Here is a 26,683-nt window from a genome sequence, read left to right as displayed (position 1 = left end):
AACATAACTACTGTTCACAGCCTCCAGAATAAGAAATAAGAATGATCTTTAGACATGATATTTAAATTCCAAATTTGGCAAAATACACCGTGTCTTAACTTCTCATGACCCTTCGTATAATCTTTAGGCAGCTGTTAGATGGACTGATTGCATGTCCTCATACCAGGACAAATAAAGCAGGCTGTTTACTATTTTCTAATGAGATGATCTTAGTCCATCAGTATGATAAGGAGCAGTGCATAACAGCACAAGTTCTGGATTGGGAGCCTGTTTTGATACTAACTTCTTGTGTGACATTGGGTAACCTGTTTCCTTTGGATTCTTCATCTATAAAGATGGGCAACTTGAGATATGCATATAAAAATTAAAATAGCAATGGGCACTCATTATTTTTTTCAAACTGAAAATGGCCCTGAGACACATTTGACCACATCATTACTAGAAAATTAGCTTAGTATCAGTTATAGTGTTAGTAAAGAACTTGATTAACAGATAGTCTCTCCAGGATCTGTAATCTGTGTTTCTCCAGCCCTTAGCTGTTTGGGGAGTATAATAATGTCACAAGAAAGAAAACATTATTATTATTATTTGAAAATTATTAATAGAATGCTATAATGATTTAACAGTTTAGCACTGCTATGGTCTGAATGTTTGTGTCCCCCCAAAACTCGTATGTTGAAACTTAATCCCCAGTATAATAGTATTGAGAGGTGGAGCCTTTGGGCAGTGATTAGGTTGTGAGGGCTCTGCCCTCATTAATAGGATTAGTGCTTAAAAGAGGGTTGAGGGAGCCTGCTTGCCCCTCCCACCATGTAAGGACATGGCAAGAAGGAGCCATCTTTGAAGCAGAGAGCAAACCCTTACCAGACACTGAATCTGCTAGTGCCTTGATCGTGGACTTCCCTGCCTCCAGAACTGTGAGAAATTCATTTGTATTGTTTACAAATTACCCAGTCTAAGATATTTTGTTATAGCAGCCTAAATGGACTAAGACAAGTACCTAATGGAAAAAAATACATCACAATATAAGAATATCCTCCCTTTAGAAGATTCCAGCTGGGACAATTCTACCCTATCACTCCACCCTCAACCCCAACATCTATAAACTAATCCTGCCATATCCCATGTATTACTTTTCTCTTGCTTATAACAAAATATCTAAAACTGGGCAATTTATAAAGAAATAAAATTTATTTCTTACAATTTTGGAGGCTGGAAAGTCCAAGGTCAAGCGATCACACTTAATGAGGGCCTTCTTCTTGGTGGGGACTCTATACAGAGTCCCATGGTGAGGAGTCCCATCACAAGGGCTGAGCAAGAGCACCTCCAGAGTGCGTTCATGTGCTCGCCTTATAAAGCTACCACTCCACACCTATGATAACCCATTAATTTCTTAACCCATTAATTCATAAATGGATTAATCCATTCCTGAGGGCAGGACCCTCATAATCCAACCACCTCCTAAAGGCCCCACCTTTCAAACACCACAGTGGGGATTAAGTTCCAACATGAGCTCTGGAGGGAAGAAATATTCAACCCATAGCATCCCATTTGCTTCTTTTCTTCTTAGGCCATTTCTGTCCTGTGCTAGTCTATGCTTAAGAAGTTATGTCACTGAAGAGGAAGAATACCTTTCACCCTCCTGTGGGACACAGAAAGCATGTTGACTTGGGTTTACATTTTTGTTTTGTGAAAAAGGCCTTTTGTTTTGTTTTGTAACTTTTTCTGAGGATGAAGGATGGGGTAGGGTGGGAGGCAATGAGAGATGGGGAGGTTTGGGCAGGGAGAAAGGAGGCAGGAAAACTAACATTTGCAGGCATTGAGGCAAGAGTTCAGGTGCAGACCTGCATACTATATATCCAAATACTTAAAAGTTATTTATCAATCAGGTTAGCATACTATGAAATAAATACACTGGGTCTTCAAAAAGTTTATGGAAAGATTCAAATTATCTTTTTTTTTTTCTTTTTCGTGACCGGCACTCAGCCAGTGAGTGCACCGGCCATTCCCATATAAGATCCGAACCCGCGGCGGGAGCGTCGCCGCGCTCCCAGTGCCACACTCTCCCGAGTGCGCCATGAGCTCGGCCCTCAAATTATCTTTTAATGCTATTTTTCTATGAACCTTTTGAAGTACCCTCGTATACTTGTTCTTGACAAATAAACTTGCATAAAAACCTGGAATTTGGTGTCATGGGGAGAGTGCCCTTTCTTAACATCTTTAGCTCTGTAGGATCTTACAGACAATTGTGGAGCTATCTCCACCCCAGCAGCCAAACTCTACTGATAGCCCTCACAAACAGGCTCTGGAAACAGGCTTGAGGCTACTTGAGCAGAGAATTCCTGGGTCTAGGGTACCCAGAGGATAATTCAGAAGATGGGGTCTCTGTGTGGGCACAGAGAACTGTGTTTTTAAACAAAGCACATTGGAGCTACAAAGGATTGTCAATTTAATCTAACATGCTATTTTATGGATGAAGAAACAGGTCCAGAGAGATTAAATTAGTTTTCTAATTTCTAAAATCTTGTTTGTAGTTATCAGGGTCCCAACAGAAAATAGGTAGGGTAATTTGAAGTGGGTTTATTTACAGAAAGACTAATTACAGAAAATAATAATAATAATGAGACTAATTACAAAAGTTCAGAAGGGATACGTATTAGTCCTTTTTGTGTTGCTATAACAGAATACCTGAGACTGGGTAATTTATAAAGAACAGAGGTTTATTTGGCTTACGATTCTGGGACAGCTGTATCTGGTGCAGGCCTCAGGCTGCTTCTACTCATGGCGGAAAGTGGCAGGCAGCCATTGGGTACAAGCAGATCACATGGCAACAGGAAGCAAGAGAGAGAGAGGAGGTGCCAGGGTCTTTTAAACAACCAACTCTCATGGGGACTAATAGAGTGAGAACTCACTCAGGAGCCCCACCCTGCAGGGAGAGCATTAACTTATTCATGAGAGATCTGCCCCCATGACTCAGCTTCCAACACTGCCACATTGGGGATCAGATTTCCACATGAGTTTTGGCAGGGACAACACATCCAAACTCTATCAGGGTATAAGGAAGATTCAAGAGATTGTGTAGGAATTTGGGGCTAGTGGCTTCAGAGCTATCATCATTTCTAGGTGCCAAAGGACAAAGCAAGGGACAGTTATGAGACCCTATAAGAAAGTGAGTCTCGTATCTATCACCTTGGGAAGTGAGATGACCTGTTGAGGAAAACAGCCAGCCTGAGGTGACTTGTATAGAGTGACCCAGGGAGATGAATACCCTATTCCTCATCTCCTTCCTCCTTATCCCCTGCTCAGACTCCCCATTGGTTAAACCTGATTGGTAAACAGAAAGCAAGGGAGCTCATTGATTTAATCCATACAGATTATCCTCTCTAGACAGGGACTCTGGGGGATATGAATAGAGAATGAATTTGGAGAAGAAAAATCAGGAACAGATGGCAAAGTCAGGATTTGAATTATATTCTTACTCCTACTCTACCATTCTACCATGCATTCAGATGTTAGCTTATATTCTCAGATCTTACATTTGTAGAAATAAATCATGGCTCAGGATGATGTTATCTTTCTCTAGAGTGAATTTTGCTTTTCAAATGCCTGGAATTACCTTAATCTGATTTCGAACTTTTTTCTGGGTTATTCAGATGTCTGGAGGCAGGGGTGGTGTCCATGTAAGGGCCATTTTACCCATATTTCACACCTACTTCTAAGGTCTATCATCCTTGCTTTTTCCTTTAAGATGTTGTCAGAAATCCAGTTCAGCTTCTCAGCTGTGTAATTCAGATCTGCAAAACTCCCCAGGCCAAAAGCACCCCTCATTGTGGCTCACCCTCTGGATTCCTGTTCTTTCTTTCAGAATCTTGCCAGATAGTTCCTCAATATCTCACTAGTCCTTTGATGGCCTTATGTATATATTTAAAATTTTGTCCAGCACTCTTAATCTTCTTCAGTGACATGGTGGATCAGAATTATCTAATCTCTCATAATCAGAAAGAGAGATCTCTCTCATATTTCTCCAGCACTTTATGAGGAAAATTCTTTGCCCCACTTGTAGGTGTTCTCAAAAGTGTCTGAAGGTCCATCTCTAAGTGGAAGTGGGATGGACTGACTCTGAATGAAAATATAATTCTTACCAGGAAACTTTACTGCTACCATGGCTTTCTGAAGTATAAAGATGTCATAGAAACTTTATGATAATTATAATTCTATCATTTATCGACTATGATTTAATCCTTGTCAAAAGCGTCTAGAGAAGTCTTCTATTTGTGGTAGGTCTAAGCAATGTGTTACCTGTCTATTTCTTTGGTTTTTTTTTTTTTTTTAATGCAATGTAGAATGCTCTTGTGAGCTTCCAATGAGAAATACAGGATAATCTCCTAGGTTCCTTATATTTTTTAAGGTACTATGACCAGAAAGTATTATTCCTGATTTATGTTATTTTGCACATATTCTGAAATGCCTACATTGAATTAACATTTGATATTATACTCTTGAATTTAAGAAAAAATTAAGCTAAAATTTCAAAAACATATATAATTTTTTAATAAATTTATATTCAATTACACTGTATTGTCCAATGTCCTGTACATCAGGTTATATGTAATAAATTCTTTACAGAATTCAATGCCAGGAACAGAGTTGATGACTCGTATGAATTTGTGTAACCTTAAGTGTTTTGTTTTTATTTTGACAGTAAAAACACAAAGAAATAAATTTAACAATCAACTGAATTGTGAATTTATCCCTCATGCTCAATATCTCTTTTACTGGCTTCCTTGTTAAGTTTTGATAATTTAAAATGATACTTACCTTGTTTTATATGTAGCCTTAAGTACTTTTAGGAATTAATAGTATATTGTATCTCATATTTTATCTGAGGATGCAGAGGAGGAGGCAAACTTGTCACCTAAAACGAAAGCTAGCTAGCTAGGAGATCTTTGCCCAATTTGGGGCAATTCACAATTTCGTCTCTTCAAAAGCAAACCTGCAAGCCCAAGATAGGCAATGATCTTGCTTATGTCCATCATTACCATATAAGATGTCCTTTTGTATTAGAAAAAAATGTGTCCTTCTGTATAGACAAATTGCAAAAATGCACATCCTCTGGGTGGGCCAGTGAGAAAAAAGTTTTCATTCCCCCAGATACACCCTGAGCCAGGCTTGGCAGCCTGAAGGCAGGCTGGGTTTCAGCACCACCTGGGTCCCCTCTGCCTAGTGCCCCTGCCTACAGGCAGGTCCTAAATTTGAGTTTTAAGTTGAACTACTTGAAATTGTGCATATTTGACTGTTTATCAGCTATAAACTTGGAAAATTCATATGGTTCAACCTAAGTACATGCTGTGTATGATGAATTAGCTAAACCATGCCTTTTAGGTAGTGGGAAAGTCTCAGGACCAACTCAAAGCAGCATTTCAACATTGCATTGGGGGTGGGTGCCTAAGATGAGTAAGATCTTTAAAGTTATTAAATCAATTCAAATTAAAAGCCAGCAAAATAAAACAAAAACAAATATAAAAATTGCTTATGAAAAATGGCTCTGAAAAGATCTGGAAGGGAAGCACGGGTCAGATGTTCTAAAAAGTTATGGTTTTCAGAAAATAGTTTTATATATCGTCTTAGACTTGTGTTTGTATAGTAAAATGCTATTTGAGAATTTAGGTGTTTTAGTTTTCCAGACATGATCCTCATGGATTTCTAGTGTTAATTGTTCTTGGCCAGGATGGGTTGGAGGATTATCTAGTCCTACAGAGGTTTAGAGATTTGATGAATTGTTGAAATATTAAAAGGTAAGTATCAGTAGCCCATCAACATTTTATTTCAGTATGATCACATAACTACTTTACTATTGACATCAATTCCAAAAGCCGACGTGGGTCACATAGATTGCAGTTGACGTGAAGAGTATAAAGTGTCCTTACTATAAATTTACATTTTACACATCTTTAGAAAAATCAAATGTCACTTCACTTCATTGAGTATACAATTGTGCAGCTGCTAGGTTTTTCTTTTTCTTTACTACTCAACTGCTTTATCCTCTCCGCGCCTCTCCCCCCACCCCCTCTGCTGAAATGTAATTCGCATTTTTCTTCTGCCTTTTTCATAGGACTCATTAATCTCGGTTAATGGAGATGGGAGTCCAAAACCTGTTACTTTATTTCATTGCAACTTGAACTGACTTTCCTAACGATTACAGCATTCTGGAGTGCTCTGGAAGTTTACACATCTGTTTTTTGCTGCCCAAAGAAGTAGGTACTTTTTGATTGCTCTTAAACAATCCAGGTACTTCTTTTCTGTGGTGCAATTTTAAAAGTAGAAGTCACGTAATTTTCCTCTTTCATTTTGCGGATGATAATTTGCCAAGTCGGGTATAGGAGTAGACTCCATCTTCTATCTCAATTATATGGCGTGTGGGGAGGAAATTTAAAGATCCTGAATTGTTCAGCAGTTGGAGCTAGTCAACACAAGAGATGTTAACAGCACAAGAGATTGTAAATTTTAAAATGAAAAGTACCAGGGGCCGACCTGAAAAACGTAGCCTGCCACTTCTGGAGCGCCATGTCACTCCTAAACCACCCGAGTTTAGACCCGGGCTCCAGGGTGCTAGCTGAAGTCCTCCCGCCCGACGCAACGCTGGCCTCACGGGGCTGTCCCCGTCGTCCCAGCGCCGCACGCGGTCCGGGTCTCCGGGGCCGAGCGAGCCCGGGAGGGGCCGGAAGGGGGCGCCGTGGCCGCGGGGAACGCAGCCAATGCTTCTGGGGCTGAGACCGAGGACCCACATTCGCTGGAGAGAGTTTTTTGCGCCATCCTGTAGTCGCGTGTGCTCCGGGCTTTTGCCGACTCCAGGTCTTCTGGGGGGGGGGGGCGTCGGCTGGGTGACGGTGGGGACCGTGGCCGCGCGCGGCTCTCGAGGAAGAACTGAGGTCCGGGAGTCGCGGCGCGGCGGGTTCCGTCTGGGCTCGAGCTTCCCAGCAGCGCCCTCCCCCGGGGCGGGCTCTCGACTCTCGGTGCCGCGACGTGTGGGCGGCCAGGAACGGGTGGCCGAGAGGGCGAGCGGCTGCAAGGAGCGACGAAACTCGAGCGGGGACGACGCGGCCGCGGCGATCGGAAGGGAAACGAGGCCAGGCGGGAGGAGGAGGAGGACAGAGAGCAGATGAAGCGGAGCTGCCGCCGGGTAGGGAGGCGAGTCCTTTCGGCTGCAGCTGCTGCTGTTCCGGGCCGGAGCTCGGGGAGCCCGGGGAGCCCGCGCGCCCGTGAGGTGCTCTCCAGGTAGCTGCCCACCCGGAGGGCACAGCGGCCGGGTCGGAAGGAGCCGGGCCGCGCACCGGGTGGCGAGGGCGCCCGGCACCCCGAGCGCGGCGCCCTTGAGCTGCTTGGCGGCGCAGGTTTGCCAGGCGACTTGTCCGCCCGCCAAGAGAAGGAAGCGCTGTCCTTTCCCGCTCACCCCGGCTTCCCCACCCCTTGTACTCTAAACCCTGCAGCGGGCCGGGCGAGCGGCGCGGCCACGGAGGCGCCGAGGAGGGGCGAGCCTCCGCCGGGCAGCGGCGTGCCCCCGGGGGAGCGGCCGCCGGACAGGAGGCGGCGGCGCGGCGGCGAAGGCGCGGCGCGCGATGGCAGCTGCTTAGCCCGGCGGGCGCGGAGCAGCCCCGAGCTGTGGCTGGCCAGACGGTGCGGCTGGGCGGGGGACGCCGCCGCCGCTGCAGCCCGGCCGGGAGAAATGAGCACGGAGGCTGGCGAGGGCATCACTTTCTCCGTGCCACCCTTGGCCTCCTCGGGCGTCTGCACCTTCCCCGAGGGCACAAGCTGCAGGAGGGGAGGAGTGGCCGCGGTGGCCGAGGGCGAGGAGAACCAGTTACCACCGCCGCCACCGGGCAGCTTCTGGAACGTGGAGAGCGCCGCCGCCCCTGGCACCGGGTGTCCCTCTGCCACCTGCGGGAGCAGCGCCGCCCGGTGCCGGGGCAACTCTGCTGGCGGGGGCGGCCGACGGACCACGGTGGCCTATGTGATCAACGAAGCGAGCCAAGGGCAGCTGGTGGTGGCCGAGAGTGAGGCCCTGCAGAGCCTGCGGGAGGCGTGCGAGGCGGTGGGCGCCACCCTGGAGACGCTGCATTTCGGTAAACTGGACTTTGGGGAAACCACGGTGCTGGACCGTTTTTACAATGCAGGTGAGTGTGGAACCCCTTCCCCATCGTTCGCGGTCGGGGGCCCCGTTTTCCCTGGCGGTCTTAGGGGGTGAGGGGGGTGTCTGGGCAGGAAGCGTGCCTCCTACTTATTTACTTCTTGTCCCACCTTGGGGGCAGCCAACAGCGCGGCGTTACTGCTTGGGGCGCTCGCTGCCCCTGGGAGTGTGTGCTTGTGCAAGAGCCAGTGTGCGTTTGTGGGAGACACCCACTAACCTACTCACCGCCCGCGCTGGAGCCCTGGGCTCCATGTGGTCGACTTGAACTGCTCTTCAGCAGTGCGAGGTATTTGTCCCCGTCAGTCCCTCGCCCTTCAGTTAGGTTTGGCCCGTATTTTCCTTTTACATATACCTGTGATGGTTTTCGATGACGTTCTCCTTTTCTCAGTGTAGTTTTGGGAGATAGAAACAATGACATGCCACGCATCCAGCTACACGCAGAGTGCCACTATGTGAATCGGCACGTCTTGCTGGGATCTTCTCATTTCACCTTCAACAAGTTTTAGTGGCTTGAATTTCCCATCTCTTACCAATTTGAGCTTTCAAGTAAGACTTACAAAAGTAGTAACATGGTGACTTACAGTAGACTTACATGATAGCTTTGTTAGGGTTTTAGTGAAAAATCCAGGGCCTGCTTTTTATTACCCCATATACCATGGTGGGCTGGAAAGTTTATAATTTATCATTGTTGAAAATGCTGATATGCTGTTTTAATCACTAAGAATAACTTGGCCATTAAAGCGATTGCTAGCATAATCCATGGGGGAAAAAATGTATCTTTTCAACCTATCACAGATTTCAGAAAGTGTGATGTAGTTCTAGTAACTGAAGCAATTAGCTATGTTAGCAAATGTTAGGAATAATGACTTATTATTGAAGTTAACATTCAGCACCCTGTACATCCGATGTTGAGAATATATACATATTTATTTTTTTAATTGTGGGCCAAAAACTTGGTTTAATGGTTTCAAAACAATCAGCTTCTTGCATTTGTGACCACATAAGTTATGGTTTTATATTACAATCTTGTTTCCAGTTCTTTTTCTCTTCAGCCTCTTCAAAACACCTGAAGTAGGCTTATGTCAGTTTTGGAACTCAGCCAAAGCTGAATATTTTAAGAACAAGAAGAACTTGATGTTAAGGAAGCCAGACTAAATAAATTAGTACTTTCTCATTCTGGTATTTTTTACCGTCTTTGGTCTCCATAACTGAACATGAGTATAATATATTATAGCTTGGTTCTTTGGGTGGCTTGCTATAAAAATTATATAAACATAACTTTTCTAAAAATTATAACACTCTTATTTTTGGATTATAATTTGGAAGAAGCTTCAAAGAACTGAAAGATATGAGAGGAAAATACCCAAATAAACACTTGAGCCTATTTTTATTGCACTGATAGACTGGGCAATTTTTCTAAGGTCCTATAAAAAAAAATCTTAAACTTTAAGCTAATTTGAAAGAAACTTTCCAAAAAGGCTTACTTTCTCTTATTCTCCAAATACTGTCTCTGGGAAAGGGAGAGAGAGATTAGAGGGGAGCTAACATGTGAACTGTGTCTCATTTAATCCTCCAAATGAGCCTGTGAAAAAAGTACTGTACTTACTTGCCTTGTGAGGTGAGAAACCAAGACATCCATAAGCCGCCCTAGGATTCATAGGTAGTAACTGGTCAGTGCAGGATTCTGTGTCGGGTGGCTGACCCTTAAAGGACATGCTTGGCCCTTGCTGCCTCCATTGATGTGGGCTGATTTACTCTCAGGATCAAGGGAAGCTCCCCATCTTGGAATCCTGTGACAGAGAGGTGGCAAAGATCTTGCGAGGCATTTGGGTGCAGTGTGGAAGAGTAGGGAGGGTATGCTCTGGGAAACTCTGTTCCTGGGCCAGCTCTGCCTCATCCCACTGCTTATTTTGACCTAAGCAGGCCTCAGTTTAGCCCCTGCCCATCTGGATGACAGGAATCCTGCACCCCATCATTCAACATGAAGATGTGACAGAATCCAGATGGTGTCAGTTTTGTTCAAACGCTTTGTTTTTCTAAACTGAGAGCCATTCAGTTTGATGGTAGCCGAACTATTTTCTTCTGACTTCTAAGAGAGGGTTGGCTCCTCCTCCACCAGGGTTGACAAACTTTTCCCATATAAGACTAGATAGTAAGCATTTTAAACTTTGCAGTTCAAGTCTCTCTCACAACTAAGCTCTGCTGTTGTTACTCGAGAACAGCCGTAAACGGTCCCTAAACAAATGATTGTGGCTATGTTCCAACAAAATTTTATTAATGGACACTCACATTTGAATTTCATATAATTCACAAAATATTATTTTTTTCAACCATTTTAAATTGTAAAAACCCTTCTTAGCTTGCGAGACGCACAAAAAAGGTGGCCTGCAGGATTTGGCCCCTGGGCCATGTTGACCTTTCCTCTTCACCCACTACCTGTGCTTGAAAGTGGAATCATTATGATATAGTGGGAAGAATACTGTTCTCAAGTTAGATCTGAGTTTTCATCCCAGCTGTGCTGTGAACCAAGTCACTGTGAGGAAGGCCCTCATCTCTCTAATTGACCAGGGATTGAAATGGAGGGGAAATTGCACTGAATTCCTAGGATTCTCATATTTAATCCTCTGAATCTGCAGTGGCAAGCATGGTGTGATGGGACAGAGCATTGGAACAGGAGTTTGAAGGTCTAGATTTTGGTCCTGGTTCTTCTCTAATTTGGAGCAAGTCATTTAAAATCCCAGAGAAGAGCGGAGGGTTAGAGTAATTGGTATCTGATATTCCCTCCAGCTCTCAAATTCTGTATGTTAGGATTACAATATTATTACTACAAATGAAGCATTTCAGTCCATAGAGATTAATGAACTACGTGTATATATCATGCTCTGTCCCCAGGAGCTCAGAGTGGGTGGGGAGGGCAGACCCAGTGCCTTGGCTGTGTCAGTGCCTCTGTGAAGGGTCAGGAAGAATGCACTGGGCTCCCAGGAAACAGCCTCTCGAATCAGACCAAGGGTGGGGTGGGTTCAGGGGTAGCTTTTCAAAGGAGGTGACACCTGGACTGAAATGGAAGGAGAAACAAGGAAGACTCACCAGGGCCTCAACATTTAGAAGGGAAACTGGTGTTTAAGTAGCTCAACTTAATGGTATGCATGAGAACTTAAAGAAATTAGTGACATTTTTACATACTTTCCCTATCTTTATGTACTGGTGTCTTTTTAAAGAATAGATTGCAATTAAAGGTTTTCACTGATTTTCCCAATTTGATTGTTATTTAAATATAGTTTGCTCTTAGACTATACTTGTCTTCTCCCTTTCATTCCCTTTCTGAGGCAAAACTAATGTTCTATTAATGCTTTTATGAAGATTCATCTTATTTACATATACAAGAGACTATCACTGAGAGATGGCAAATGCCAAGCTAGCAATATCCCTTTCCAGCCTCCTTCATTGTAGGCAGTAAAATTCTATAAGAGCTAAGAGATGTCAGTGGTACGAGATTTCTCAGTATAGCTAGACAGACCCCAATGGGCAGGGTCGGTCTCCAGAAAAAAATTTTTTAATGACCATCAATTCTGTGAATATAGCTAGAATAGGCTTTATTATTCTCTCATTTTATTTATGAAACCACTGAACCATAAAGAGATTATACTCATTCATTCAGGTTAAATGATGTAAGGTTGCTGCTTAGAACAAGGAGCATGCTTTTCCTTAGAAACAGTATTACAGATGGTCATTTGGTTCTGGGACTAGCCTCTAAGAAGGCTTCTGAACTCAGTGTATGGAACCCACTCTCCATTTTAAACATTTGGAAAAATTATGTTTCTGAAACCTAAAACTGGGACTTTGAATACACCTCTCTGCATACACCTTTTTCTGTGTTAGATCAGTGACTTTTGCTTTGATCTAGCTTTTGGCCAGGTGTAGAAGGAGCATCAACTTGTATTGGTGGGGTGGCGGTTGTGGTGAGGTGGGGGACAGAGGAAGGCTTGGGCAGCTGCAGGGAGAAGAGGACGCTGAGTGAAGGAGGAGGCAGTGCCAGCCGGGATCCAAACACTTTCACCTCTTTCAGCCTCTTCCCCTCCTAATCTTCAACTTCCTGCTGATGTAAGATCCTGGGCCATTGTCACGCTCACTCATCTTGGTGGGCACTGGATTAGATTGGCTGCCTGCTTCCACTTTCCCTGTGACCAGCCATCACATCCGCTGGGGCCTTTCTCACTGCAGACTGCAATCTCTTACTCAGCCTTTCACCCTGTAGCAACAGTGGGTAGCAGGAAGGAGGCACATGCCAGATGAAATTTTAAGAACTTAAAATTAGCTTTTCTATTTCCACCCATGTTATGTTCCCACTCTGCTGGAGCTCATGATGAAAGTCACCCATTTATGTCATTTCTCTGGAGAGGCATCTGACCTTTCTGGGCTTTGGCTTCACTTTCTTCCAGCAAAGCTCCTTAGGACTTCCAAACTTATTTGGTTAAAAAACAAACAAACAAACAAAAAACCCCAAAACATAACCCTTGTATCCCATCTATCCCAGACTGAAAAGTTCTTAAAAGTTTTCTAGTCTACTTTTGCATTTCTATTTTCAAATCCACTGGAGCTTTTATGTATTGTCGTATATACTTTGAGGGAGAAGGTGAAGTCTCCATTTCCTAAAAAGTAGTTCCCATGAACCAGTTTTTTTAAAAAATTGAAGGACTGACATGTGTTTGCCAACATTTAAATTTTTCCAAGTAAGTATAAGTGGAGAAAGAGAAAGAAAACTCAACAACCAGCCACTATTGCCATGATTTTTTAAAAAGGGAAGACATTTTTATGTTAAAAAAATTAGGGTGGGGTATAACCTTAGAATAAAGGATAGCTCTTTGCACATAGCAAATGTAGGGAAAAACTCACCATTATTCATTTTTCCTATTTCACAATGGATGAGTGAAAACTACCATGGGAACTGCCTTACAGCCTTTTCCTACCTTTCAGGGACTCCGCTTCCTCATCCAAGAAACAAGCCTTAGTAAAATTATCAAAAGAGGAAACATACATAAGCTCATAAGGAAAACCCCGCTTAGGAAGGGCTCAAAACACATGGTTTTCCTCTGAGCTTTTCACTTTTTTGCAGGCACACCATTGCAGCAGCTCCTGCCCAGTCCCATATGAACCCAAAGCACTGTGCTTCCTCTTCCTTTCTTAGATAACTGGTCAATTGAGGCAAATTTATAATTTTTCAAAAAGAGCTTTACTAGCAAATCAGAAAAAAGCAAAACTGAAAAGAAAGCACAAAAATAGATTAGTTTTTAGAGCACTGAGTTCTTACCCCAATAGTCAACTGCAGATTGTCATGACTGGCCCTGCTTCCCAGTTTCCTGGGATCTTGGTTTCTTTCCTCAACTTGGTCACCTTTGGTCTGCTTGAGGCATTCATTAGCTGGTAGTTCGAGCTGGTTCGATCTCTAAGTGAAGCCTGTTTATAAGTGCATAACATGGTCTTGTCTCAGCAGTTCTTAGCTGCTGCCAGCCTTCTGGGAGTTCTCTGCTATGGGTCAGTTCCCCTCTTGTGGCTACAGGGACTGTCCCCTGCTTCCTGTTTCAGAGGCCTGGTTAGAGGCCTGTTCAGTTCCTGTTTCTAGTTTGCAGGATAAAATTGGTTCACAGTTTCTCAGTGAGGCAGCTGGAGGTTGACAGGCACAAAGCCCAATGAACATGCAAGTCTTTCTTGTGCAACATACCAACTCTGTCTACTTTGCAAGTAGATCCCCCATGTGTTCCCTTCCATCACCACCCCAAACCAGGAAAGTAGAGAACATAGGAAAGTGCATTGTTGGCCAGTGACTCTAGAGCTGACAGTGTGTTATGAAATGGGGGCCCCTCCCAAAAGGCAATTCTAGGGCATTTTATTACATGCTCCCCTTTCCATTCCCTTTGGGGCTTTCACTGTGGCTGTAGAACATGCCAGCATCTCTATCCCACCTTGGGCAAGATGAGAGTCAGAAATGTGGGGAATGTAGGCAGAGTTGCAGGAATCCACTGCTATGTGGGTATCAGGACAAAACTGAGAACCCACAGCTTTGGATAGGGTATATCCTGAAGACAGCCTGGATACATAACCCAAACTACATTGTGGTAATTTTTTTTTAGGGGAAACAGGAGGGAGGAGAGAGAATTTAAATGTGAAGAATATCTCCTCATTAATAAAAATCATAGCAGAACAGATCTGTGTAACTTAAATGCCACAGGAGTTACACAGAGTAATAGTAAACGTTTCATTGTTAGAAACCTTTTCTGTTAGAGTAGTTAATCAACAATGAGAAAAGCAATTGCCTTTTGTATATGATTCATACAGGAAGGAAGTAATATTCCTTAGTACAAGAAGTCTCTAAAAATGGTTGTGACCAATTATATCAGTACTTTCCAACACTTTTAGCCTCTTCTGTACTTGTGAACTCTAAAGAAACAGAAATATGGGCGAGAGCTGCCCTAGTGGATATCAACGTCAAACCATATAAAACCAAGAATTTACCTAAGCCAGAGAATTGTTCCTCCTTTAAAAATCTTGATTACCCTTACTTCTTATTAAAAAAAAAAACTTATCCATGGCTATTACATGTCAAATACCTCTTAATGTCACATTCAAGTTTTCAAATATGTTTATTGTGACACGACCAGCTTAGAGCTGGGGCAGCCAAGACCGGGAGTATGGTTCTTGCTGTCCAGGGGCCACAAGTTTTACTTCTAGCTAAGTATTTCCCAATTCATAATTTGATTATGATGGTGTATGGGTGATTTTATGTGGCTGGGTCAGAATGATGATATAAATGTATGTTGTTCAATGCTCTGTAGTCCTCCCATTTTGATCATCTTATTGACTCCATAAAAAATAGACATGGCAGTGTAATGATATTTTACAGCTGGAAAGGTTATGTGACTTGGCCAGAATTAATCAAATGGTTAAATAAGAGTCAGACTCAAGTTTGACTTCCAAAATAATCCAGGAGTTTTTTCCACTGTTCCACAGTTTCCCCCTATAGTGGAAAACATTTCAAAGCATATATCCTGTTTAAGACGATCAGTTCTAATATCTTGGTCCATTATTATGAGGAAAAATCATAGTAGTGACACTCTGTTCCCCTCTTGCTAACAAATTTCAGTGACTTCTTGTTAACAGTCTTGCAAAATCATCAATGAGAAAGCTGATTGACATTTCTCTGTTAATACCAAAAAGGGAGCCTAGAGCCTATACTGAATCCTGGTTGCAAGTTGCTTGGTCAGGAGCTCTAAATTGGGCTTTCTCCAGGCAAGTCTTGGGTTATTTTCTGGGCATAATAGTCAGATGGACCACCAAGTGATAGGCCAAAACAGGCCTTTATCTAAAGTGTATCAGACAGCTGGGCTGTCAACACAGCCTGGGTACAGTTCCTTTCCTTGTTTCCCTGAGAAATTCTGCCTCCTGAGTCTGATTTGGTTTCTCCTGCTGTGATAGCATATTCCCAGTAATTCAATTTTGTAAGCATTTATTAATTGCCTGTGATATACTTCTTACTGCTGAAAGAGAAGAAGACATAAATCTTCAGGAGTCTAAAGGTTTATAACATATATGGGAAAAACTGGTATTAAGGAAGAAGTCAGGAGGAACTACCTATATTCCCCATTCCTCTCTGCCCAACTAATTGTTTAAAAAATTTTTTTAAAATTTAAGTTATAAAACAGTCATAAAAAAGTACGTAAAATAGTATAATAGACATTCATGCATCCACTATATAAAGATCATAGTTGTTAAACATTTTGACATATTTGTTTCACTTCTTTTTTTTCTCTCTTTTGAAGAAATAAATCATTCTGGACAAAACTAAAAGCCTATTTTTACCTCATCAATTTCTCTTCCTAGAAAAGTGCTTCCTTCATGTGAAGTACTATATTCTAATTTGATAGATTATAATTTTCAAAGATCTAAAAGCATGACTCTCTACAAATATGAACGTATGGCAAATGTTTAATTAACTCATTTTTTAAAAAGAGAAAACCAGTAAGATATTGAAACTGGTTCAAAGGAGCATTTGAAGAGCAAATATTGTACACACCCAGACACACACACAGTCAGGAATGCCGAAATGAATTTGCTAGTAGATGCTAAACTGATTAATACTCTGTAAGGCAATTCTATAAGTATAAGTGTTGGAGTCATCTTTTCTACAGAGTGGAAATCAATTGTATCTCTTTTTTTTTTTTTTTTTTTTTTTTTTTTTTTTTTACATTTTATTTTGTCGATATACATTGTAGCTGATTAATGCTCCCCATCACCAAAACCTCCCTCCCTTCTCCCTCCCCCCCTCCCCCCCAACCATGTCCTTTCTGTTTGTTTGTTGTATCAACTTCAAATAATTGTGGTTGTTATATCTTCTTACCCCCCCCCGTTTGTGTGTGTATGTGTGTATGTGTGTGTGTGAATTTATATATTAATTTTTAGCTCCCACCAATAAGTGAGAACATGTGGTATTTCTCTTTCTGTGCCTGACTTGTTTCACTTAATATAATTCTCTCGAGGTCCATCCATGTTGTTGCAAATGGCAGTATTTCATTCGTTTTTATAGCTGAGTAGTATTCCATTGTGTAGATGTACCACATTTTCCGTATCCACTCATCTGATGATGGGCATTTGGGCTGGTTCCAACTCTTGGCTATTGTAAAGAGTGCTGCGATGAACATTGGGGAACAGGTATACCTTCGACTTGATGATTTCCATTCCTCTGGGTATATTCCCAACAATGGGATGGCTGGGTCGTATGGTAGATCTATTTGCAATTGTTTAAGGAACCTCCATACCATTTTCCATAGAGGCTGCACCATTTTGCAGTCCCACCAACAATGTATGAGAGTTCCTTTTTCTCCGCAGCCTCGCCAGCATTTATCGTTCATAGTCTTTTGGATTTTAGCCATCCTAACTGGGGTTAGATGGTATCTCAATGTGGTTTTGATTTGCATTTCCCGGATGCTGAGTGATGTTGAGCATTTTTTCATATGTCTGTTGGCCATTTGGATATCTTCCTTAGAGAAATGCCTACTTAGCTCTTTTGCCCATTTTTTAATTGGGTTGCTTGTTTTCTTCTTGTAAAGTTGTTTGAGTTCCTTATATATTCTGGATATTAATCCTTTGTCAGATGTATATTTTGCAAATATTTTCTCCCACTCTGTTGGTTGTCTTTTAACTCTTTTAATTGTTTCTTTTGCTGTGCAGAAGCTTTTTAGTTTGATATAATCCCATTTGTTTATTTTTCCTTTGGTTGCCCGTGCTTTTGGGGTCGTATTCATGAAGTCTGTGCCCAGTCCTATTTCCTGAAGTGTTTCCCCTATGTTTTCTTTAAGAAGTTTTATTGTCTCAGGGTGTATATTTAAATCCTTAATCCATTTTGAGTTGATTTTAGTATATGGTGAGAGGTATGGATCTAGTTTCATTCTCCTGCATAACGATATCCAGTTATCCCAGCACCACTTGCTGAAGAGGCAGTCCCTTCCCCAGTGAATAGGCTTGGTGCCTTTGTCAAAGATCAGATGGCAGTAAGTGTGAGGGTTGATTTCTGGATTCTCTATTCTATTCCATTGGTCAGTGTGTCTGTTTTTATGCCAGTACCATACTGTTTTGGTTATTATAGCTTTGTAGTATAGCTTAAAGTCAGGTAGTGTTATGCCTCCAGCTTTATTTTTTTTGCTGAGCATTGCTTTGGCTATTCGTGGTCTTTTATTGTTCCATATAAATGTCTGAATAGTTTTTTCCATTTCTGAGAAAAATGTCTTTGGAATTTTGATGGGGATTGCATTGAATTTGTATATCACTTTGGGTAGTATGGACATTTTCACTATGTTGATTCTTCCAATCCAAGAGCATGGGATATCTTTCCATCTTCTTGTATCCTCTCTAATTTCTCTCAGCAGTGGTTTGTAGTTCTCATTATAGAGATTTTTCACCTCCTTGGTTAACTCAATTCCTAAGTATTTTATTTTTTTGGTGGCTATTGTAAATGGGCAGGCTTTCTTGATTTCTCCTTCTGCATGTTCACTATTGGAGAAAAGAAATGCTACTGATTTTTGTGTGTTGATTTTGTATCCTGCTACTGTGCTGAAATCATTTATCAATTCCAACAGTTTTTTTGTAGAGGTTTTAGGCTGTTCGATATATAGGATCATGTCATCTGCAAACAGGGACAGTTTGACTTCATCTTTTCCAATCTGGATGCCCTTTATTTCCTTCTCTTCTCTGATTGCTCTGGCTAGTACTTCCAACACTATGTTGAATAGGAGTGGTGAGAGTGGGCATCCTTGTCTAGTGCCTGTTCTTAAAGGAAAAGCTTTCAGCTTTTCCCCATTCAGGATGATATTGGCAGTGGGTTTGGCATATATGGCTTTAATTATGTTGAGATACTTTCCCTCTATACCTAACTTATAGAGGGTCTTTGTCATGAATGAGTGCTGAACTTTATCAAATGCTTTTTCAGCATCTATAGAGATGATCATATGGTCCTTGTGTTTGAGTTTATTAATATGGTGTATCACATTTATTGATTTGCGTATGTTGAACCAACCTTGCATCCCTGGGATGAATCCCACTTGGTCGTGATGAATAATTTTTCGTATGTGTTGCTGTATTCTGTTTGCTAGTATTTTAGTGAGGATTTTTGCATCTATATTCATCAAGGATATCGGCCTGTAGTTTTCTTTTTTGGTTATATCTTTACCTGGTTTTGGTATCAGGATGATGTTTGCTTCATAGAATGAGTTTGGGAGATTTGCGTCCGTTTCAATCTTTTGGAATAGTTTGTAAAGAATCGGTGTCAATTCCTCTTTGAATGTTTGGTAAAATTCTGCTGTGAATCCATCTGGTCCTGGGCTTTTCTTTGTTGGGAGCCTTCTGATAACAGCTTCAATCTCCTTTATTGTTATTGGTCTGTTCAAATTTTCTACGTCTTCACGGTTCAGTTTTGGGAGCTTGTGTGTGTCCAGAAATTTATCCATTTCCTCCAGATTTTCAAATTTGTTGGCGTATAGTTGTTTATAGTAGTCTCGAATGATTGCTTGTATTTCAGATGAATCAGTTGTAATATCGCCTTTTTCATTTCTAATTTTTGTTATTTGAGTCTTCTCTCTTCTTTTTTTTGTTAGCCATGCTAATGGTTTGTCAATTTTATTTATCTTTTCAAAAAACCAACTTTTTGATTCGTTGATCTTTTGAATTGTTTTTTGGTTTTCAATTTCATTCAGTTCTGCTCTGATCTTAATGATTTCTTTCCGTCTGCTAACTTTAGGATTGGATTGTTCTTGTTTTTCTAGTTCTTTAAGGTGAAGTGTTAGGTTGTTCACTTGCCATCTTTCCATTCTTCTGAAGTGAGCATTTAATGCAATAAATTTTCCCCTCAATACTGCTTTTGCAGTATCCCACAGGTTTTGGTATGATGTATCATTGTTTTCATTAGTTTCAATAAACTTTTTGATTTCCTGCTTGATTTCTTCTTGGACCCATATGTCATTAAGTAGAATGCTGTTTAATTTCCATGTGTTTGTATAGTTTCCAGAGTTTTGTTTGTTATTAATTTCTAGTTTTAATCCATTGTGGTCTGAGAAGATACATGGGATAATTCCAATTTTTTTGAATTTATTGAGACTTGATTTGTGACCTAAAATGTGATCTATCTTGGAGAATGATCCATGTGCTGATGAGAAGAATGAATATTCTGAGGTTGTTGGGTGGAATGTTCTGTAGATATCTGCCAATTCCAATTGGTCTAGAGTCTTGTTTAGATCTTGTGTTTCTCTACTGATTCTTTGCCTAGATGATCTGTCTAATATTGACAGTGGAGTGTTCAGGTCCCCTGCTATTATGGTATTAGTGTCTATTTCCTTCTTTAGGTCTAATAGAGTTTGTTTTATAAATCTGGCTGCTCCAACATTGGGTGCGTACATATTTATGATTGTTATGTCTTCTTGATGGATCAGTCCTTTTATCATTAAGTAGTGTCCCTCATTGTCTCTTTTTATGGTTTTTAGTTTAAAGTCTATTTTGTCAGATATAAGAATAGCCACTCCAGCTCGTTTTTCTTTTCTGTTTGCATGGTAAATCTTTTTCCATCCTTTTACTCTTAGTCTGTGTGAATCTTTATGGGTGAGGTGGGTCTCTTGTAGGCAGCATATAGTTGGGTCCTGCTTTTTGATCCAGTCAGCCAGTCTGTGTCTTTTAATTGGGGAATTTAAGCCTTTAACATTAAGAGTTGTTATTGAAAGGTGTTGATTTATTCTTAGCATTTTATTGGTTGTTTGGTTGTCTTAGGTGTCTTTTGTTCCTTGCTTTCTGATTTACTGTTTGGTTTCTTTGTTTGTTGGTTCCTTAGGTTGTAGATAGTGTTTTTGTTAGCTTGTTTTCTCTTCATGAATGCCATTTTTATTGTACTAGCGGGTTTAGATTTTTCTTAGGTTTTTATGGCAGTGGTAGTTATTTTTCAGGAACCAAACCCAGTACTCCCTTGAGGATTTCTTGTAAGGGTGGTCTTGTGGTAGTGAACTCCCGCAGTTTTTGTTTGTCTGAGAAATATACTATTTGCCCCTCATTTCGGAAGGATAGCCTTGCAGGGTAGAGTATTCTTGGCTGGCAATCTTTGTCTTTTAGTATTTTGAAAATATCATCCCATTCCTTTCTAGCTTTTAGGGTTTGTGATGAGAAGTCTGATGTTAACCTGATTGGGGCTCCCTTATAGGTGATTTGACGCTTCTCTCTTGCAGCTTTTAAGATTCTCTCTTTGTCTCTGAGTTTTGCCAATTTGACTATGACATGTCTTGGAGAAGGCCTTTTTGGGTTGAATACGTTTGGAGATCGTTGAGCTTCCTGGATCTGAAGATCTGTGATTTTTCCTATACCTGGGAAGTTTTCTGCCACTATTTTGTTGAATATGTTTTCAATGGAATCTCCATTTTCCTCCCCTTCTGGAATACCCATGACTCGGATATTTGAGCGCTTGAGGTTGTCTGATATCTCTCTCAGATTTTCTTCCATGTCCTTGATTCTTTTTTCTTTCTTTTTGTCTGCTTGTGTTATTTCAAACAGCCCATCTTCAAGTTCAGAGGTTCTCTCTTCAACTTCGACAAGCCTGCTGGTTAAACTCTCCGTTGTGTTTTTTATTTCGCTGAATAACTTCTTCAGTTCAGCAAGTTCTGCTACATTTTTTTTCAGGACATTGATTTCCTTGTATATTTCCTCTTTCAGATCCTGTATACTTTTCCTCATTTCATCATGATGTCTAGCTGAGTTTTCTTGTATCTCATTCAGTTTCCTTAGAATTATCACTCGAAATTCCTTATCAGTTATTTCAAGGGCTTCTTGTTCTATAGGATCTAGAGTATGAGATTTATTAACTTTTGGTGGTGTACTTTCTTGATTTTTTGTATTTCTGGTGTCTTTTTTTTGGTGTTTATTCATTGTGGCAGGGGGTTTCACAGTCCACCGGTTTAAGACTAATGACTAACTAGGATGTTGCTGTGGTTGCCAATTTGGTATGGCTCCCGCCGTGACTGCTCAGTTGGCCTCTAGTGTCTTGTGTGTGTGGTTGCCTCGGGTCTTGGGCTTCTCCGGGGATCCACCTTTCTGGTCAGCTTGTACTCTGCTGGGCTGGTGGATCACGCACCACAGGGTGTGTGATCTCTGTTGAGCTTTCACTTTCTGTACAGGACTTCTCCCCGTTCAGTGTGCTCTGGCCCAGGCTGTTAGATCGCGCAGTGGCGACCCCACCGGGTGTGTGGTTTCTGTCGAGTCTCCGCCTCCCTGGCCGCAGGTCTCCCCCCTCTGTGCACACTGTGCTGGGTTGGGGCGTGTCTTCTGCACCCCTCGTCTATCAGCTGGGCCTTCAAGACCCTGCTCAGCACCGCCTCGCCCAGGAAGTCTACCAGGTTTCTGCTAGGCACAGACGACCAGTCTCTCTGGGTGCCTTTGTAGCACTGTGTAGATCTTTCTCGGGTCTTGTTCACCTTTGTATCCCCCCCGGTATAAACCGAATCTAGTGCCCGCCTGCAGCCTGCTCTCCGGCAGGTTCAAGCAGACCTGGGAACTCTCCTACCACACTATTCCCAACCAGAAATTCGTTAGGCTTTTTTCCAAACTGGTGGTCGCAGAGATGGTATCTGCCTCCCAGTAACAGGAAGTTTACCGGGGCCGGAGTCCAGGGTGTGGTGGAGTGACAGTCGGCCCGCCCGTACTTCCTAGCCCTCCCAAAACTGGTCGGGACGCCCCACACCCCCAGCCCTGCCAGAGAACCGTGGAGGGAGTGGGAGAGGAGGTCGGCCCGCAGGGTCCGGAAAGCCCCGCGCCAGGCCAAGCAAGTGGGAGGGCTCAGTGATGGCCGAGCAGGGCGGAGCTGCCCGCACCTGGGAAAATGGAGGCAGCACCGGGGCAATGAGTGGCCTGGTGGTGCAGGCGGGGAGCCGTGTGGGCATCCACCCCCCGAACAGAGCTTTGCCAGGGATCACTCACAGTGCTGTGCCAGGTCGGGCGCTCGCTCTGTCTCTGGTTTGTTGCCTTCCGTGTTCTCGGCGCTGCCGCCTCGGGCTGTTCAGTCGCGGCGCCGCTCGGGCGCTCCCAGGAGTCTTCTTTAATGCCGGCCTGAAACCTCGAATCCTGGATAGGGCAGCTGGCCGCCTTCAGTGCGGCCCCAGCCTCCGGGATCCTGGCTGCATCCACAGCAGCCCTGGCGCCGTGTTCCCTGTTTCAAGACTCGCTTTTGCAGCTAAGAATCAGTTCTTTTCCTGCTCCACACTTCAAAGCTGTTGCCTGTAAATGAGGCAGCCTCTCCTGCCGGGGGCAAAGTGGCGTTGAGCCCCCACGACCGGCCAGCAGCAGCAGTCCTCCCTTAAGAGATGGCCAGAGAAAGGTCCACAAGTTTCCCGGCTGCCTGAGGCCCAGTGGCCACCTTTTCCACCTCAGCTACTCCGCGCCAGCCGCCCCAGCCGCCGCCATCTTGAAACCAGCTGGAAATCAATTGTATCTCTGCCAAACAATATTCATTTGTATTGCTATGGACAAATATTTTTATTAATATCAGTTTTGCACAACTTAATGTATACCCCAATAGCACTGTAAAATGGCCTAGTCACTAGAAAGATAATCAAAGGTGCACACGCCTTTAAATCAGGTAATTCCCAGAGGGTGTGCTACAAGGCCAGCCCTCCACTGAAAGGAAACCCAATACTCTCTTTTGCCCATTTCCCAGTCTCTGACAACTTTTCTTGACAGAAAGCTGGTTATTCTCAGCAGGCTCTATGCTGGTAGTTTTCCCCAAGTGCTCTGAATGCAACTCGACTTAAAGGACTTTTTGTTTTCTTTTCTCTTCTACTCTGCCATGTGAAGCTGTGTTTGCCCTGAGAGGGTCCTAGAGTAACTTGCTTTAACCAGGGTTTCTAATCATGGTTGTTTCAGATCAGGAAACATGTACAAATTGAATATTAGGACGTTAGTCACCTGGGTTTTGGATGTGATAAGAGGTACAAGCCGTGTAGCCAGATTAAGTCAGGAATATATCGGTATGATGACTGCAGTGCTGGAACATCAGTCATCTAGACTGCCCCAAATAGGCTTATTTTTTTGAGGAAAAAACTTTATTATATTTTAGAGGGCTGGCAAACTGCTGTCAAATTCCATATGCCAAAGATAGGACTTTGGTTTTATAATTTAAGACAAGTCATACCTAAACAAACAACTTGTATTACTGTGTGCTAGGTGCCGTGCCAATCACTCTACATACATGATCTCATTTAGTCTTGAAAGCAGCTTTATGAGACAGACGGCAACAGCTGATAAATTTTACGTATGAGGAAACTGAGACCTTGAAATTATTATCAACTTTCTCGGTGTCACATGGCTACTAAGGGGCAGAATTAAGTTTTGAACCTGTGTATCCATTTATAACTATGTTCTCCTGTCTCTGAGAAATAAATTTTCCATTTGGAAACATTGAAATTATTATTAATACTATGATTATGGTCTTCTCATTAGTAGAAATTTGTTGACTACTTAAAATCCGCAAGATTTCTTTCTAAGTTCTGCACAAAATTAGGTTAAAAGAGTGCAACTTCTGCCTGTTATGGTCTTGCAGTTTGCCTGTTGAATTCAGCAATTTAGTAAGTATTGAGAACTTACCACATGGAAGATGATGTAGCAAATAAGTGTATAAGTGAAAAATCCAAGGGAATTTTTTTAAGGACTTCATAATGTGGATGATTTCATTGAACTGTACACTTGAGAAAAATGTTTTTTACTGCTATCATAGATGTGAAAATGCGCTGAAAATAAAATCTTACACAACAATATACTATGCGTTAGGCTCCCCACTTTCTTATTTGTATGAAGTCAGTGTCATACTGAAAACTTTTAAAATAAATTCCCAGGTTTATTAAAAACCTTTAAGAGATTATTTTAATAAATATTGATAAAATCTATCAAAACGACTTACAAGGGGGTATTATTATTCTTTAATTAAGAAGAATCTTTTATACTGACTCTTACAGAAGCAAATTAAGTTATTGCCTGAGACTTGAAACCTTTTTTCTTATATATTATTTTTCTAGTAGTGTAATTTAAACTGTGCTCAAATACCCTTGTATTAATCTTTTCAGTTTGTGGGAAAAATCTAGGTTGTTTTAGGTAATTGAAACATGCCAACAACGTAATATCAATGTAGTATTCTTTAGGCCTATGGTTCATAATAAAATTGTGTTGCTTGCTAGTTGACGATGTCTGAGGTGTGTGGTCCTTGGTTAACAGAAAATAGTAAACCTGAATGCCAAGTTATTGAATGGCTGGGCCAAAATGAGAATAGTAAACAAACAAAATTCCGTTTCGATAATAAAGATAGGTATGTATTGGATACATTGTTGATGCAGAACCATATCTGTATTATGATATGCATAAAAAATGACTAAAGTAGAAATCTGGGCTACCAGTGAAAGTTCTAAGCAACATTTATGAATGTACACTTTACATAACATTTCTAGTTATTTTTGAGTCATATATATACGTGATGTATGTTAGCTCTACCAAGATAATTTCTAGATTTTTAGGACTTGGTCTCGAGAAATTAGCTTTGGTTGATCCAGTGAAAATCCAGATATTCAGATCTAGACAATAGGATTTTAATTTTTCAAAAATAACTCCTGGTCAATTAGTTTCCTAGATATATTGGCCCATTTTTTACTGTTTGCATAGAATTAGAGTAAGAAAAGATTAGTAGACAATACAGAGGAGTTAAGGAGTCTGGCTTTAAAACTTCATGTATCTCTTAGCGTGTATGTAGATTATTAGTTGCAAAGCAGGGATCGATTACAAGTTGCTTGGCATGACCTAGTAAAATTCGAGCCCAATGTTGTAGCTTGCACGTGAGTTATGACAAGAATAGTTGGCCTGACTTTTCTTGCCATGCATCTCAGGGCTGCCAATATTTTATGTGCTTAAAGCACACTTGGCAGTTGGTAAATCTGAAATAAAATTGGAAAGGAAATGCTAGCCTAGACTCTTCAGAGAGTTCTAGACTCTTCTTTCCTTTATAAAATCAGTAGTGTAGAAAACTCATTTAACCATTAAATATGACATGTGAGTGGGTTACCCAAGGACTGATCTTGCTGTGTTTATTAGAATGTCATTCTGCAGATCTGCATTGTTTCCAATGTCTGAAGTTAAGGGTTGTCTTTATTGTGAAATTTTTGCATGGTCATTTATGCTTTTGACTTGATTAACATTTAATTTATAGGAATATTTCATTAGTGTTTACTAGCCCATTTAGCATATATTCAAATGAGTGGCACATTTGTGACATCAGGGTTAATTTTGATTAATTTATGTCAGATCAAGTTATAACTAACAAAAATTCATACTTGTCATGAACACAGTGTGCTTATGAAGTTCACTTTTTAACATTCTTTTGAAGAAATGAGTTAGATGCAAAGACATACTAGTTAAGAAGGCAAGTTGCAGGAGCTTTTAAAGGCTGCTAATGTGTAAATATTATCAGTGTTTATTAATGACAAGGTTAGGACACGGCTTACCTGGATTTATGGGAAGTTTAGAAGTTCAGATAGAATCCTTCGGTTCTTGAGTCTCCGTTTAAGGCGAAAGAGGGCAGGCAAAAGGCAGACAACTAACTCCAAGAGGAAGAATTTTTATGTCTTAATTTGTATGTGTTAAATAACCTTCACATAGTGTTATAGTTACTTTTATAGGTGTCATCACCTATGGCTTGTTTGGTGCCTGTTTATGAAATCTTTGAGAAGGTTAAACCTTGATATCATAAGAGTGACAGTCCTCTACTTCAGCCAAATCTCATGTACACTTGGAAATATAATGAAGATATTGCTGTGTCTCCCTGGTTAGCCTGCAACATTAAGACACGTGTTTTCACTGCTTGGTGAAATATAAACGAATAATGGGAAAGGGCAGCCTCATAATTTCCAAGCTTTATAGAGCTCAGGACTCTCCACATACGGCAGG

The 26,683-nt window shown here is 41.6% G+C and overlaps 1 protein-coding gene across 1 annotated transcript in view; it reads left to right on the top strand.

Moving 5' to 3' along the window:
* The first annotated feature begins 7,304 nt into the window (after positions 1-7,304).
* The window catches only part of MAP3K5 (mitogen-activated protein kinase kinase kinase 5), a 202,100-nt gene continuing 182,721 nt past the window's right edge, over positions 7,305-26,683 (top strand). The window contains exon 1 of the mRNA XM_063097188.1: positions 7,305-8,171. Coding sequence (XP_062953258.1) covers positions 7,724-8,171 — 448 coding nt within the window. The 5' untranslated portion in view covers positions 7,305-7,723. The remainder of the gene's footprint in view (positions 8,172-26,683) is intronic.

The sequence above is a fragment of the Cynocephalus volans genome, chromosome 5, assembly GCF_027409185.1.
Source record: "Cynocephalus volans isolate mCynVol1 chromosome 5, mCynVol1.pri, whole genome shotgun sequence".
In the NCBI taxonomy this organism is placed as follows: Eukaryota; Metazoa; Chordata; class Mammalia; order Dermoptera; family Cynocephalidae; genus Cynocephalus; species Cynocephalus volans.
This window is presented reverse-complemented; position numbering and strand designations above follow the sequence as displayed.